General features: G+C 42.7%; 1 protein-coding gene across 2 annotated transcripts in view; it reads right to left on the bottom strand.

The window, feature by feature from the left end:
• The window catches only part of WWTR1 (WW domain containing transcription regulator 1), a 132,625-nt gene that overhangs the window by 10,195 nt on the left and 104,399 nt on the right, over positions 1 to 18,031 (bottom strand). For both annotated transcript variants that reach the window (XM_027092857.1, XM_027092858.1), the window contains exon 4: positions 14,875 to 15,077. In XM_027092857.1, the coding sequence (XP_026948658.1) occupies positions 14,875 to 15,077 (203 nt within the window). The remainder of the gene's footprint in view (positions 1 to 14,874; positions 15,078 to 18,031) is intronic.

Below are 18,031 nucleotides of genomic sequence, written 5' to 3'. Positions count from 1 at the left end.
TGCCCCGGTCCGGGAAGATCCCACATGCCGCGGAGCGGCTGGGCCCGTGAGCCATGGCTGCTGAGCCTGCGCGTCCACAGCCTGTGCTCCGCAACGGGAGAGGCCACGACAGTGAGAGGCCCGTGTACCCACCCACCCCCCACCAAAAAAAACCCAAATCATATAAGGGCCTCTCAAGACACTTTCTCAGAGACAAGACTATTTTTACCCCAGGTGCTCAGACCAAATCTAAGTCAATCAAAGCAGTTGGACTCCTCTGGACTAGCAGGTACATTCTGGTCTTTGCTGCTTAGAGGCCAGTAAAGCAGCGGGATTACAGAGTTCTGGCTCTGCATTGTCACGTCTGGCAGTTTGATATCAATAATAACCAGGAGGGCTTCCCTGGTGGCGCAGCGGTTGAGAGTCCGCCTGCTGATGCAGGGGACGCGGGTTCGTGCCCCGGTCCGGGAAGATCCCACATGCCGCGGAGCAGCTGGGCCCGTGAGCCATGGCCGCTGAGCCTGTGCGTCCAGAGCCTGTGCTCCGCAACGGGAGAGGCCACAACAGTGAGAGGCCCGCATACCAAAAAAATAATAATAATAATAATAATAATAATAACCAGGAGAGCAGAACAACCAGTTTAAAAGCTTGTTAGTCAATAAGTTTTTCTATGTTACTAATTATTTTGTTGACTAAAATGGCTGAAGTTTGGGGCACCATGCACATGCAATCCAAATCCCACTGACGATTAACTATTCGATAGCACGTGGATTTCATTAGCAAAAATTAAAACACTAGCATTTTTTTAAGCTAGCACTACTTTGCCAAGGAGAGTCAATCCAAAAGGTTACAAATCTGACTGCAATTACTTTCTCTAGATATAACCTCTAGGGAGTCTCTCCCATTTTGACAAACATGACCAGACATCAAATTCCTTTCAAATTTGCTGCTGTTTCCAGAGAATAATACTTTTATATATTTATACATGCATCCAAAACCAAAGTTAGGCCCTCGGCATATTTATGCCTATCGGTTTCCCACCACGCAGGCTGAATCACTGGTCTCACCATCCCTCAAAACCCCAAAACCATGGCTACAATGGCAAACAGAATATTTAGACCATCTAAGCTACAGTGTCTGTGTTAGATCCCTTCCAGCCCTGACACACAATGATTTTAGAGAGTAACTGCTGTCTAGACAAGTCTAGTGAAATCATCGGCCATAAAAACTTTCGGTTATTAGAGTTCATTATACTGTTCTGAGGAGTTATGGTAGCATAACTCTTATAAACCATGAAGACCTGATTGATAAGAAACTGCATTGTCAACTTATACTGAAATAAATACCCTGTCTAGACAGGGCTCTTGGTTCACCTCTGTTCATTTCGATTGCAAATAATCAAATACTTAACTAACAAATTTTATTCAGTAATCTGTAAAAAGCAAACCAAAAAATGGAGTTGTTTTTTTTTTAAGGGGGATTTTAATCTCAATCTTGGAAGTAACTTCTGACTAAATCTAGAAAAACTGAATTACTTCCTATAGTTGTTTTTATGTGGTAGGCAGTGTGCATTAGAAATCTTATCTTCCAACCAAAGCTTACCCGGAGGCCTCACACACAAGAATAACAGGGATTGGACCTGGTGTGAAGAGCACAGAGGCCACCAACCTCTCAAACAGACTCATACACACAGTCTGAAGACAGCTAGTCAATGATATAATTTCTAGTCCTTTATAAACTGTAAATGCAAAGATCCTTTGGGCAATAACCTTCATTAACCAAAAAAATCAACTGTAACTAGAATATTCCAATTCTCCAAACTTTCTGAATAAATGTGGAGTGTACCCCTAAACGGATACCCATTTAAACATACAGCTTGAAGAGACTGCTGCATTTCTTTACATGTGACACAATTTTATCACCATACATCTTAAGAACACTAGTTGAATTTGCAGTTTCCAGGTGGTCTGCATTTCAATATAATAAGAATCATTTCTGGAACTTCACTGGGGAAAAAAATATAGATACAATGTATATATGAATTATTTGTCATCTCTAATGATATATCATATGAAAATAAAACGTTTAAATTATAAGAAAAATATCTAGTTTCTGATATTTTAAGCTTTCCTCTTCATTTAAATTACTCTGGGAATAGGTCAAATAGATACAATATGCATTTTAAAAGAATGCTTGTGTGTGGCTAGATATATAAATGAAATTCAAAAGAACTATTTATAATAACCAAAGCTGGAAGAACCTATACTATTATATATCAGGGAAAATGTTTCATGGTGCCATTTCACGTCTGTCCCCTCTATTTAAAATGAGAGATAACTGAAGTTCCATTCCTCAGCATCGATGTTTCCCTAACTACTTTGAGGACTTGACCCCCTCGGCATCATAAGAGGCAATGCTCTGTTCTGCCTGTAGGGGGCTCGCACTATCATTTTCGCCTCCGAATGACTAACTTGGGAGAGAGAATACAGAAAAGGTGTTGAATATACCTGAAAACTAACTTTGCAATATAAATTAGGCCAGTCTGAGTTAGAAACTTTTCCGAGGGGGCAACACTTTCTTCGAGATTACTCTAAGGTCATTCTTAAGTCACAGCAGCCACTGTGAACGTTATGTTGGCCCCTGGCTCCAAACCCACCTGCTCCCTATCCCACCTGGACGGTGGCCCACAAAGCCTGCCTGACAGCCCTGTCCACGTCTCCTCCTTTGTCTCGGACGGGACCCCCTCACTCCTTCACTCCCTCCCCACTGCCCCTCCCACTTCCGGCATCTGCTCCAACTGTTCGTTCTGCTTGGAACACTCTCCTCAGATCGTCCTGAAGTTCACTCCCTCACTGATGTCTGTCTCAACAGACGCCATCTCGTCAGAGATTACATTCAGTGTTCTTGATGAAAACTTATATATTTACTGTCTGTCTTTCTCTTTAGAATGTAAAGAGAGGAAAGTGATCTTATTTGTCATGTTCACTTCTGTATCCCCACTGTGTATAACAACCCAGGCATATAGTGGGCACTTGATAAAATATTCACTCAATGAAGAAATGAAAAATATTGCTAGAATTCAAATGGAAATACTTTAAATTATAATTAACAATAAAAGGAAAACTTAACTAAGATCATTCAATTCTCATCTTCAACCACAAGTATGAGTAAAACAACAGTCTACTGTATAGATCCCAACTAACCAGGCTCAAACTCCATCTAATGAAATGATCCCATAGTGTTTCTCCTGCTCCCAACACAGGAGATGGGCAGGAGGGCAGAGTGGTCATGGGCAGGGATTCCAGGGCCAAATGCTTGGATTTGAACGCTGGCCATGCCATCTCCCAGCCAGTTATCTAATTTCTTTGTTCCCCATTGGTAAAGTGAGGATAATAACAGCATCCACCCAATAGGGCAGCTGTGGTGATAAAATGAGGTAACACATATAGGGTACTTAGAGCAGTGCTGGCGCACGAGATCACTTAATAAATGTTAACTAAGTATTATTATCGTCTTATGCTCTGTATTCCAATCCCAGAAAACAAAACAAAAGCAAAAACAAAAATAAACAATCTTAAAAGTCACACTACCACATGGAACTGACCCACTTTGAATGGTCTGACAACTTTTCCTGGCCAACTTTCACCTTGGAAGGATTACACCAAATGTGAAGTTCATCATGAGTCAGCAAGGCTAAGAATATAACTTTTTAAAAATTTTACCAAGGAGTGGTTTGTAAACCTTTTTGTATGACATAAAATTGATTTTTAATATAAGTGGAGAATGGTGAGAAGTTTCATTTCACTCAATTATGTTTTATAATAGCTCCATATTTAGTTTTTTTTTTTTTTTTTTTTTTTTTTTTTTTGCCACACTGCATGGCATGTGGAACTTCCCCAACCAGGGATGGACCCTGCACCCCCTGCAGTAGAATTTTGGAGTCTTAACCACTGGACTACCAGAGAAATCCCCAAATTTAGAATTTTTAAAGGTCTAGCCTTTTTTGAATGAAAACAGTTTCCTATTTCTGTTCATAAATTGAAACAACAATACAAAATCTAAGGTTTGGAAATAAAAGAACTAACCTCACTAACACGTCCCCATCCAAAGAAAGGAGGATTTTTATTTAAAAAAGAAAAAAAAAAAAGAAACTAAATTTAAGTATAAAATTAAACCCCAGACGCAGTATGATTTTGGCTGCCACGTGACCTCCGCTGCCCTTGCCCGGGCAGAAATGAAAGGCAAACACCTGACTTTAGTCTGACCAAGATGGGGGAGTCAAGACTGAAGGAGAAGCGGAAGCAAAGGCTGCAGATGGGGCACTGGGCTAAGTGAACTGATGTGGAAACAGGGGGACAGTTGAACAAGGCTGGTCTAGGACAAGACTCAGGTCTCCAACTCAGAGCTGGCAGTGCAGCTGCCCTAACCCTGTGCTCCCTCCCCAGCTCCCGCGAGTGCAGGCAGGATAACACATGCTAAGCTGGAGACACACCTGAGCCCCTTGGTCTGTCTCATCTCCCACCTCCACTCCAGTTCAGCAAGATCCTTTCCCAGTGTCCCTTCCACTCCCACTCACCCTATCCTCCCAAACAAGTCTTCAGTTTCCTGAAGTCCTCGGTACTTTGGGTCCCTCTTCATCAAGACATATCCCCTCATCCTTAGGGGTTCTGTTACATCACCTTTCCCAGGATGCCTTCCCTGACAACCATGACCACAGCAAACCACTACCTGCCCCTTTCCCACCCCTGAAGTCCAAAATAAAGCATCCAGCTGGGGTCTGAAACTCCATGTCTCACAGTACACTCCTCACCCGGCCCCAAAGCAGCTCTTCCTGCTGACGTCAAGCTTTCTCCTAATGCTGTCACCCCTTCTCCCAGCTCCAAATCTCAGTCAACTGTCTCCCTCAGTCCCCACAACAATTCATTCATTTGCTCCTGTATTTATTTTTTAAAAATACTGTGGAGAGGGCTTCCCTGGTGGCGCAGTGGTTGAGAATCTGCCTGCTAATGCAGGGGACACGGGTTCGAGCCCTGGTCTGGGAAGATCCCACATGCCACGGAGCAGCTAGGCCCGTGAGCCACAACTACTGAGCCTGCGCGTCTGGAGCCTGTGCTCTGCAACAAGAGAGGCCGCGACAGTGAGAGAGGCCCGCGCACCGCGATGAAGGGTGGCCCCCGCTTGCCACAACTAGAGGAAGCCCTCGCACAGAAACGAAGACCCAACACAGCAAAAATAAATTAATTAATTTAATTAAAATGTTAAAAAAAAAATACTATGGAGACTACCAGGTGCCCAGTACAGTTCTCGGCAACAGGGATACAGCATGAAAAATACAGTGTCTGCCTCTTCAAGGATTCTAGAGGGGGAGACAGACTCCAACAGAAAATGATGCAGAAGGGCCAAGCCTCATGGGGTCCGTCTCCCCGATATCTACATGCTCCAAACCTTCTTTCCAACTCAAGTCGTCTGCACTCCTTCTCTAGACCTACCAGTCTCCATGTGCAGGGGGAGATTGTTCTACACTTTGTCACGATCTTTACAAAGAGTGACCAGAGGAGAAAAATCAGGATAGGGAGCGGTCAGAGTGTCATGTCCTACGAAGGAGCAAGGGGACTGTTTAAGAGAGACTTGTGGCACACCATGGCTCTCAAACTATTATTGATTGCCACGTGGAAGAAGGAAGATTCCTTCTACCCCAGACTGGAGGCAGATCTGATGGAGGGCTTTGTAGTTAGTAGTTCGTTCAGTGATAGAACTGGCTGCTTCTCAATTCTCTGGGCTACTGGCCACTGGAATTTTCAAGCAGTTGTTGAGGGTTAAATGCTACTGGATATGACCAGGCCTTGGCACAGGAGAAAAAGTGTCCTTGGATTCAGAATGATGAAAGCTCAAATCCCAGCTGAGCTACTCCCTAGCTATAACATTTTGGAGTACATTTTTAACCTTTCAGTTTGTTCATCTGAAGAAAAAGAAAAAAAAAAAAAAGACATAAGATTTATCTTGCTGGGCTGTTATAAAGATTAAAAAGCATATTTGTCAAGAACCTGGCACAGTGAGGCAGTTACTAGAATGAGCTACTTACTCATGGTGTTAAATGTTTTAGGAGGTGGAGATGTTAGCTAATACTTGCGTATCACTTACTACTTGTGAAGCACTGCCCTAAGTGCTTTAACATACTATATCTCATTTCATCCTCCTGACAACCCAACTGTCTCCATTTTATGGATGAGGGCACTGAGGCACAGAGAGACTAAGCAACTTTCCCAGGATCTGGCCCCAGAGTCTGTTGTCATAGCCACTACACTATGAGGAAAGCCAAAGATTGAGGTCGGCAGACCTCAAATTTTCAGCCCTTTCACCTACTGGCTATAGGACTTGGGCATGTTATTTCATTTCTCTGAGCTTGTTTTCCCAGCTATAAAACAGAAATACCAACCACCCTCCTTCGGGCAGTTTAGAGGATTTAATGAAGTGGCCTGTTTCACTGTCCTGAACACAGTTTCCCTCTCTGAATTGGAAAAGAGATGGAACTGGACATAGTCTCTGATCCTTTTCAACGTATAAGGGTGGAGCTAGTGTCCTGGGAATTCACAAGCACATCCAGCAAAGTTATAAGTTCAGATTTTAAAGGCCAATTTCAGAAAGCTCTGGAAAGCTGCCCCTGGTAACCTCACCCCTACCCTGCTCCACCACAACTTTATTTTTTCTCTACATCCAAGCTGGGGGTGGAAAGACTGTTGCAAAATAAAGGCTTGAGAATCTCTTTCAGAGTTTGTGGTCTTCCATCTAGCTCCCTAAAACGAATAATTACATGCGGGTTTACAAGCACCCTCTCCTACTGGCTGGGGGAGGGGGTGTTGTGCCAAATAGCTGGAGGGGTGTGAAAGACAAAGGCCCATCTGTAAAAGGAAGGTGTTCCTGGAAGCAAACTTCAAACCTCCTTTCCTTCCAGCTCCCCACTGGCCTGCAGCCTGCCTGTGGAATAAATCAAGAGAGGAGGTGAGAAAGTCAACAGCAGTTGAAAGCATCCTGCAGCCCTGTCCATCCCGGGCTAAGGGAGCGCCTCCCGCCAGCCAGCCCTGGCCCTCCCTGGAATGTACTTGAAAGGAAAGACAATAACCTCTTCTGAGGGTGCCTGCTTGATTTAGGTGTGTGTGGCCAGGGATACTACAAAAATGGAAGATTGTACTGTTTTAATTAGAAAGGGTGGGGTGAGTAGAAACAAATGAAAGACAAAAAAAAAAAGACAATATTTTGAAATCTTAACATTAAAACGGTTATTCTCGTGCAGAGAAGTTGCTCTCTCTGCCGAAACTTCCCCAGACTTCAGAGGCAGAATGCTGAATTATTTACCTCCTTTACAAGGAAAAAACAAAAAAAAACAAAAAACACGCCCAGTGTAAATTTCTTTTTAACTCTGTGCTAAGGGATTCTAGAAATTCACTGTCACATTTCCTGGAGCCTCCCTTTTGGAAATACCTCATCACACAAGCTCAGCTGCCAGGCTCAGACTGTCGAAACTCTGACACTTCGGGGAAGACATTTGTTGAGTCCATAATTGTTATCCATGGCCTGTTTGATGCTCTTTTAATTCAGGATGTACATAGCAATCCTGTGTTGCTCCATAATCTCTGTTATCCTTTAGAATCGAATTAAGGAAAACATCATATAATTTAGATAGTCTCCTCTTAAGAAAAATAGCTGAATGGATTTCGAGGTGGAATATTTCTTCGTACCTCTGATCTTATCAAGATCCGAAATATGAAGCTGCTTTGCATTTGTGCAAACCTGGTGAGCCTCCATTTAAAAAAATGTGTTTGTACTACTCAGCCATAAAAAAGAACAAAATGTTGCCATTTGCAGCAGCATGGATGGACTTGGAGGGTGTTATGCTAAGTGAAATAAGACAGAGAAAGACAAATAATGTACAATATCACTTATATGTGGAATCTAAAAAAATGCAACAAATAGTGAACATAGCAAAAGAGAGGCAGACTCACAGGTATAGAGAGCAAGGTAATGGTTACCAGTACAGAGGTTGGGGGTAATACACAGATGAGGGGTGGGAGGTACAAACTATTGGGAATAAGACAGGCTCAAGGATGGATCGTACAACATGGGGAATATAGCCAATGTTCTGTAATAACTGTAAATGAAAAAACCTTTAAAAATGAATTTAAAAATTGTAATAACCTATAATAGAAAAGAATCTAAAAAAGAATATATATATATATGTATAACTGAACACTTTGCTGTATACCTGAAACTAACACAACATTGTAAATCAACTGTATTTCAATACAAATTTTTTTTAAACTGTATAAAAAATATTTTAAAATAAATAAATAAATAAAAAATTTAAATGTGTTTGATTTATAATATCTTTCAAAAGGGTCCCTTTTATTTATTTATTTTTGCGGTACGCAGGCCTCTCACTGTTGTGGCCTCTCCCACTGCGGAGCACAGGCTCTGGACGCGCAGGCTCAGCGGCCATGGCTCACGGGCCCAGCAGCTCCATGGCACATGGGATCTTCCCGGACCGGGGCACGAACCCGTGTCCCCTGCATCAGCAGGCGGACTCTCAACCACTGCACCACCAGGGAAGCCCTGGGTCCCTTTTCAAAGAATTGGTATTTATCAGAAAATGGATTATTTCTGGGACTTGTAGGCAAATAGAACACTGACAGCAGTTACAATGGAAGCCCTTTGAGGGTAGGGACCAAGCCTATTTGTTCACTGCTGTGCGTTTAGTGCCTAGAGCATGCTGAACAAATGAATGAATGAACGTAGACAGCCAGGTTACTCTACGGGGATCCACACCCTGGGTGGACAACATGACCTCTGATGTTGCAGTCAATCCTGAAACCTAATTCTCTGAAATGCTTTTCTAAAAGGAAATTATAGCCCCAGGTGCTGAAGGCAAGACTCTATGAAACAGCCACTACTTAGGCTATGATATGACACTTTTTAACGTCTCTAAATAGCTATTCTTCACATGACAAAAAACAGACCTCAGAACCTTCCCTGGACCAGCGCTGCTCACAGCCGGGTGTGTCCCTCCCCCGGGCCCTCGGTCAGGAATGGCTGCCAGAGGCCGGCCAGCTGGCCGGCCAGACCCGGTAGTGGTTGTCAAGCCCAACAAAAATCTGTGAGACCTGCCAAAAGAATTCTGAGGCCTCCTGCCCAAGCCCTCTCCCCTTGTCCCTGTTGCCCTGGCAACCAGAGGCCGGGCTTAGTCAGCATTTTTGTTTGACAAGCTGCTTTCCCCTGTCCACTGAGCCTCAATTAAGGGAAGGATGGGGGTAAAAGCAGTGCTGAGTCTGCCTGGGAATAATAACCATTTCCCAACAACGCAGAGGGAGCGAAGGCTTCTTCACTTAAGACTCTTCCAGGCCCTGGAGGCTGACGGGAAGTCCTCGAGGTTAAAATCATCTTTGAGGCAGAAGGTCCCCCAGCTTCATATTTAAATGAATAATACAACGAAATACTCTCCTCAGATAAAGCCAAGAGTCTGTTTTTATGTCAAGGAATTGTTCTTTCAGAGGGGTAAATAGGAACTGCGAAGCCTGTTTCTCAATTTCTTACGAGTTACTCAAATTTTCCATTTCCTCCGGTAAAGTTGTAAACATGCCCTTTATGATACTGAGCAAATACTGTGTTGGTTTTTAAGCTGTAACAGCAGAATAATCTATAGTCTTGTGGGCACGTGTGGCTCCTAGTATTTTAAAAATTTATGTCCAGAAACGTTGGAGAAAGGATTCCAGGCAGCTTAGAATAGATATGTCCAAACTCACAGCACAACTTCCATGGCTGATACAGAATAAATAAATGACTTCCCAATATATTAAGAAAAAGAGATAACAAACAGTAGTATTCTCTACTACCAATTTTGTTTTAAAAAACACAATACACATGGATACATACAAAGACTGGAGAGAAATCACCAACATCTTCATAGCTGCTCTCTTTAGGTAAGAGTATAAGTGATGCATACATTCTTTCCTGGTTTTGATTATTTTAAACATTTACTACAATGAATGTGTTTTGTCTTTTCTGTGCGACACTTTTACTTTATTATTATCTTTACTTAGAGTCGAATTCACTCTGTGAAACTGTACAGTTCTAAGTTTTGACAAATACATAATACAGTTGTGAAGCAGCCACTGCAAGCAAGACACAGAACTGTGTCATCCCCCGCAAACCCCCTAGTGCCTCTCCTGTGGAGGCAGCCCCTCCCCGATCCTTAACTGTAGCAACCACTCATCTGTTCTCTGTCCCTATAGTTTTGCCCTTTCCAGAATGTCATATAAATGGAATCATACACTGTGAAGTCTTTTTTCTTTTTCTTTTTGGCTGCACTGCGAGGCATGCGGGATCTTAGTCCCCCGACCAGGGATCGAACCGGTGCCCCCTGCAGTGGAAGCGCAGAGTGTAACCACTGAACCGCCAGGGAAGTGCCATTATGAAGTCTTTTGAGTCTGAATTCTTTCAGTTAGTAAAATGCTTTCTCTCATCTCAGTCAGAGAAAACAAAAAAGCTACTAAATTATATTTTTAAAAGTTAAAAACGATTTTTTACTTAAAAAAACTTCATAAACTGAATTCTAACTTTTTTTTTTAATGTGAAGGTAGCAGGAAGTACATCTTCAACTGAGAATTGCTTTCTTTTCTAGGGTTGCCGTTTCTTAGATGAGCCTGAAACCGCTTCACGGCGTTTTGGAAAACTTAGCAAAAATAAAACTGATTATCACGGACAACGGAGAATGTCTTTCATGAGAATTCACTCTCCATAATGTCTGTGACAGACGCCGAAAGCAGAGAAAGTTCCACTTTCCTAATAAGGCCACGTACTGCAGACCTGGCTGGGATCCCCTTGGGCTCGTGGCACCCCAGCCCTTGGAGCACCTGCCACATTCTGAGATAATTCATCAATTATCAGATACAAGCAGTTCCACTCTGTTGCTACAGCAGCCAATGCTAAATTGTAGGGATCGTTTTTAACAAAACTCTTCTACTTCAAAAGATTCCTAATCAGGGGAGATACCAAACCTCACCGGCCCTTTGATCAGAGTTCTGTTGGCCTGTGGGAATGAGGAAAAGAAAGAAAGAAGCACCTTATGCTCATTTTCACAGAACTCTGGGCTCTGGTGCATCTGGTCCCTGCTCCAGCTATGAAAGTGAAAGATGGCAGCACTGGGACCCCACGAAGTAAGGAATGGTTTGAATTTATCCTTCTGGCCACCAATCTGGATTAGAGTTCATCATTTTGTCTCCTTTGCTAAAATGTAAGTTATCTGAAGGTAGCCATGTCCCACTTATCTTTTTAGTATTTCCCACAACATAAATGTTGGGTGAATAAACAAGTGAAGAGATAAAAGAAGGAATGAAAAAAAAAAATTTTCCATCCTGAAATAATGGAGGTTCACTTCAGATCTGTAATCAGACTTTCCTCAACTTCATTTGTTAATATCTCTGGCATGATTTCAGTGACAAGTTAACATCTGAGCCCTCGGCATTGTGAGGTATACGTCAGACTGTGGAACGAGAACCGAGGAATTGTTTTCTCCACAGCACAACATCAGACTACATGCCTGGAGGAACAATGGCACAGAAACAGAAAAAAGAACAAGAGGGAGAAGGAGATGAAGAAGAAGAAGAAAAAGGAAAAATAAAATAATATTTACATGGCATATAACTCATAAGGACCTTTCACATTTATCATATATTTAACAATAATAAAAATATACAGAGTAATGGGCTTCCCTGGTGGCGCAGTGGTTGAGAGTCTGCCTGCCGATGCAGGGGACACAGGTTCGTGCCCCGGTCCGGGAAGATCCCACATACCGCCGAGCGCCTGGGCCCGTGAGCCATGGCCACTGAGCCTGCGCGTCTGGAGCCTGTGCTCCGCAATGGGAGAGGCCACAACAGTGAGAGGCCCACGTACCGAAAAAAAAAAAAAAAAAAATATATATATATATATATATATATATATATATATACACACACAGAGTACTGATGACTTCCCAAGAATTAGGAACAAATTCATTCTATTTATTAAAATTTACCAACCTCCTTTCCTATCATAAAGATGGAGCCTAGGAAGGGGCCTCTCTCCCAGAAATTCTCCCCTGATAGGAAGGTCAGGGCCTGCCTGCTGGGCAGGGACTTCAAGAAGACAGGCTGGACAGCTAGGGCCCTCCTGCAAACTAGAGGAAGGCCAGGGGAATTACAAAGTGCCCAGAAAGCAAAGGATATTCAGGAAGTTGTTGACTACATAGAACAGGGAGTGGGACAGAAAGAACAAATGGCACAGACAATCTTCAGAGCTCATCAGGACCACCACTGCCTCTGTCCCTCTACCTTCCTACCAGGTGCTGGAAGGTGGCTAAACAGGTGAGCCAAATATCACTTTTACTTCCAATCCATTTCCCTGCCCCACCCCGGCTTAAGTGCAAATAGTGAGGCTTAAGGGCAAAGCACCAAAAGAAAGCAGTAAAAAAAAACCCACAAAGGTGATACACCTAATCCACACCTGAACAATCAGACATCTTGGCAAATGCCACTGTCATCAAACACTCCGACACCATTTACTGTATGGCCTTAAATAATATCTTTGACCCTGAGTATCAGGCCGCTTCTGGATGGGGAACACGTCTGCCACGACTTAAAAAAGTCTCTTTAGACCTTTTTTCCTGTATCCATAATAAAGATAAAAAGACATCAGAACAATCCATTCCACCTTCTTCTCCTCCTCTAAGCACACACACACACACACACACACACACACACACACACAAGCTCACACGTTCAAAGCTGAACTACAGGAGACTCTGGGAGCAAATCTGGACAGCGTTCCTCCCCGAGGTCCTGTACAGTGGAGTCGACGCTGTCATGCAGCAAAATACTCCAAGTTCCGCAGCCTCTAGGGATCAGCATTTAAGGAACTTGGTTGGTATTTCTGTAATATGAACCATCAATACTAACATTCTGGTTCAAAGGCACCTATGGTTGGAATAAAGGAAACAATTTGGGGCACTTTTCTCCACCCCTTTTCAGAAATACTTTCTGTGGGAAAGGAGGAGGTGGGGTAGGGGAAAGAGAAACACAGAACGAGGCAGAAACTGAGACACAAGTCATTCTTTGCGGGGGGAAAAAAAACATTAAAACTTATAAATGCTACTAGAATACTATTTATATTACTCTATATTATAAAATAGATAAATTACTCCAAATAGAATTATTATCCAAAGACAGAAAACCATAATACAATCATTTCCTGCTAAGAAACATGATACTGTATATCTAAAAACAGTATAAACAAATGCTACCCTGAAATAACCGTGAAAGTTCAGACATAAATCCTCAGGGTAAAAAAAGCACAACGATGGTTATGTTACAAAGTTGTATCCCTCAAATTTAGAGGCTAGTTCAACAGAACAACAAAGCACAATTTATATTCATTTCCCACATTTTCAAAGGCTATGTATTAGGAATTCTTTTAATTCATCATGTTTTTTAAACTTCATACAGTGTAGATACTTTATATTTTAGAATTTATTTGATGAGAAATACATTATTTACCTATGGCAGTCAATGTATATTTTTGAAAGTATCAGATATAACTAAAAGCAAAAATCGTGTTTACCCTAATACCCCCAGCCCCCTGGAAGAAAGCTTTCTGGAACAGTTAAAACTATTCATTTCCGCCCACATGGAAAGGAAGCTACCCGTGTATCTTGCTTCATGTGAGTCATAAGGCAAAGTCTGAAGAATTAAAACAATAAACTGAAGCCTTCCTCCCCAAAATGCAGCCAGCAAAATTTATGAGACCTGAAAGCATGGGCTACATTAGTTTAGCAACACAGGAGAGAATTCTGCTTTTGCACAGACCAAGCCACTGAAGCAGGGAGAACACTGTGGGCTCCTTCATGGATTTTCTTTTCTTTATTTTGTGAAGTGAGGCCCTGAGCCTGACTCACAGAGGACACACACTCTGTTGACTGACTGACTGAATGAGGAAATGGCACTAGGTGCCTGATCAAAGCCCAGGGGGTTTTGCAGAGCACTCTATCAGAGTCTGTATGCAAAACATTTTCCTTTCTTTTTCTCATGCTCCACGATGGATCAAAGATGGTTGCAGATTCTTTGTCATCTCTTCCGTGGAACATCCCCTCTGCTATCTGCTCTAATTGGGGGTGGAGGGGTGTGCTGTGACTGCTCTGTCCAAGAGAATATGGAAGAACTGACTCTGTGGCAGTTTCCAGAGCCAGGCCCAAGACCCTGGCAGCTTTCAATTCCTGTCTCTTAGAACATTCTCTTGGGGAGACCCAAGCTGCTATGTAATACGTCCCACTGCTCTGAGCTTGCCAAGCTAGAGATGCCGTGGGCAAATACTCCAGCTTTTAGTCCTAGCTATGCTCAGTCTTCCAGCAGCCCTTTCCATGGTGCCACACACTTGAGTAAACCCACCTTGGACCCTCCAGGCCAGGCTACCCACCGGTCGACCACCGTTAAGTGACCTCAGTCAAAATCACGTACAGCACAAGAACAGTCCAGCTGAGCCCTGCCCCAATTCCTGACCACGAAATGGCGTGATATAATACAATGGCTAGTGTTTCAAGCCACTGAGTTTTGCGATAATGTATTACACAGTAATAAATAACTGGAACGTATTCTTTCTCTCCTTCTAGTGATTAGCAGTGAAAGCCACAGGCAGCCATGCTGATACAGCTAGTCTTTGTACTCATCTACGTTTGGCTCTCAAGACAGTGCAAATAGACGTTGGAAGTTTGAAGCAGCGCTTTGGGCTTTTAATGCGATGGCAAGTAGATACCTACCCACTAGCCTTGCCACCAAAGGCCGCGAAGCCTCCACCAGGCCCCACCGAAGGCCATACCTGCCTCATGAGCTCCTCTTGACGCATCCTAATTCTCTCTCTCTCCATCTGGATCCTCTGAAGCCGAAGTTTCTGCTGCTGCTGCTGCTGCGTGGTCAGCGCGTTGGGCATACTCATGAGCCCTGCTGGGGGGTTCTGAGGAGGGTGGCTCTGCTGGCTCAGGGAACTGGATGCCATCTGCTGCTGGTGCTGGTGATTCATCACTACAGGAGGGAAGAACAGGCGGGTTAACGACCAGGGACCACAGCACCTTATCAAAAAGAGATCATCAGAATGCTTTGTGCTTTACACTATAGATTCCTGAGATTCCTTCCAAAGCACTTTCCTGTTAATCATTACTGTTGAAGTAATTATTACCTTAATTCAATGCATGGAGGCTCAGATACTGGCCCTTCTCCTGGCTCACCTAGTCGTGGCTTTTGTGCCCTGTTAAAAACCTGATTTCAGGGCTTCCCTGGTGGCGCAGTGGTTGAGAGTCCGCCTGCTGATGCAGGGGACGCGGGTTCGTGGCCCGGTCTGGGGGGATCCCGCATGCCGCGGAGCGGCTGGGCCCGTGGGCCATGGCCGCTGAGCCTGCGCGTCCGGAGCCTGTGCTCTGCAGCGGGAGAGGCCACAGCGGTGAGAGGCCCGCGTACCGCAAAAAAAAAAAAAAAAAAAAAAAAAAAAAACCTGATTTCACACCTTGCCTGTGTTCTAGAATACATTTTAAACCTTTCAGAGAACAGAGTGGTCGTAAGTAAATTCCACACAAGTTGACACAGCATAAAAGCTAATTTCACCAGGACATCTGGGGGTGTGTATGCACGGTCTCAGATAAACTGCATGCTTATGGAAGGGCTAAGGAGGGCATGTGATCATTGATAGGTGGTGGGTAGAAAATAATACTTAGGATGGATGAGTGAATTGACGAGTGACATGTAAAACATAGTACCTAGATCAGGGACCTACACAAAAGCAGGACGCCATTCACGCTTTGTTAAAAGACGGTGCCCCAAAGAAATTATTTAGTGAGAAATTATTAGTGAATAATTAGAGAATCATTTAGTGAGAATTATTGTGAGAAAGAAATGATATAAAAATGCTAACAGCGTTTGTGATTGGATAAAGCCACAAGAAGTGTTTGAAACTTTTTACGGATTTTCTATTTGTCTGCATTTACCGACATTTAAAATTTTGGCATGCAGTACTTCACTTTAGAAAAAAAAAATTTGTAATCCTTTAATAAATTCTATAATTGGTGTCTCCCCACACCCCCCCGCCAAAAAATGCATCTTAAAAAGTGCTAGCTTTCCTCCAAACAGTTTACCAGTCAAATCTGTTTAACTTCTGCCTGGGTAATATCCTACAATAAAGAAAACCATGCTTTTCAGTCTATTTGCTCCTAGGTCAGGGCCAAAGGCAACAATGTGTAATTTTATATACTTACTTCATTTCTGAGGGAAAAAAACGCTCAATTTTTGCTATATTTGGTATCATTACCTTTAAAAGATAAAATCATTGGCATACTTTACTTAAAGTTCAAAGTAAAATATTTCAGATCATCAGTTTGTTATGGATATTACAAGGGAACATATTTTATAACTAAACTTTCTTAGATGAATTTTAAATTAGCCTAATCAACTATGTATTAAGTGAATGTGTAGAAAACACACACACACACACACACATTGAAAAGAAAGTACCAGGAAACCCTCCTACACTGTTTGTAGGAATGTAAATTGGTATAACCACTATGCAGAACAGTACAGAGGTTCCTTAAAAAACTAAAAATAGAACTACCATATCAGCCAGCTATCCCACTCCTGGCCATATATCTGGACAAAACCATAACTTGAAAAGATACGTGCACACCAATGTTCACTGCAGCACTATTTACAATAGCCAAGACAGGGAAGCAACCTAAATGTCCGTGGACAGAGGAACAGATAAAGATGTGGTGCATATATACAATGGACTATTACTCAGCCATAAAAAAGAATGAAATAATGCCATTTGCAGCAATATGGATGGACCTAGAGATTATCATACTAAGTGAAGTAAGTCAGACAAAGACAAATATCATATAATATCACTCATGTGGAATCTAATTTTAAAAAATGATATAAATGAACTTAGTTACAAAACAGCAACAGACTCACAGACTTAGAAAACAAACTTACGGTTACGAAAGGGGAAACGTAGCGGGGAGGCATAAATTAGGAGTTTGGGATTAACATACACACACTATTATATATAAAATAGAGAATCAACAAGGACCTACTGTGTAATACAGGGAACTCTACTCAATATTCTGTAATAACCTATATGGGAAAAGAATCTGAAAAAGAATGAATATATGTATAACTGAATCACTATGCTGTACACCTGAAACCAACACAACATTGTAAATCAACTCTATGCCAGTAAAGTTTTAAAAAAGAAAAGAAAATACCAACACTGAAGATTTTCTGTAGAAGAACTGGTTTCCTTAAGGAAGAATTAATTCCATGACAGGAACTTCCTCTGGATGGGAGTAGAGGTGGGGTAAAAATACTTTTTTTTTTTGGAATTTACTTATAACTCACTCAAGTCTTTATCACATTCCCACTGTGTGCTGGGCACTGGGTTTGTAGTTGAATAAACAGCTCCTGCCTTCACAGGAACTCACAAGGAACGTGTGAAGAAATGAGGTGGGTTTTTATGCTTGGCTGTGGAGCACTAGAATGTTAGGCTTTGTAAGGACTCCTGGAAAGCATCTAGTCCAGCTTTTTATTTTGTGAAACCCAGCGAGGTGAGGGGCGTGCTCTGCTTAGAAACAGGCGGAACCAGGGCCACAGTTGAACCCCCAACACTCCGTCCACCTGCCCTTTCATCTGTCCTTGGCCGCCCTCTGCCACACCTGAAACTGAAGACCAGGAACGATCACGGAAACTGAGGCAACCCCGCTACACACGGTTTCCCTTCAGTTGATCGCAAGGAAGCACCACTTAAACAGCAGACCCTCAAAGCACTCAAAACAGGGCCCTGGGACAAAGGTTGCTCAGGTTACAATTAGGAAGGGCTCAAGGAAGGTTTGGACAGATGTACAACTCTGCTCAATCCCAGGGAAGTCACTCGAGGCAAGGTAAGATACTGGAGTATTCTGCCCAAACAGTTTGGGCTTCACTTCCCAAATCAA

Source organism: Aethalodelphis obliquidens, unplaced genomic scaffold (assembly GCF_003676395.1).
Source record: "Aethalodelphis obliquidens isolate GAN/ISIS:26980383/991018 unplaced genomic scaffold, ASM367639v1 scaffold81, whole genome shotgun sequence".
Classification (NCBI taxonomy): domain Eukaryota; kingdom Metazoa; phylum Chordata; class Mammalia; order Artiodactyla; family Delphinidae; genus Aethalodelphis; species Aethalodelphis obliquidens.
This window is presented reverse-complemented; position numbering and strand designations above follow the sequence as displayed.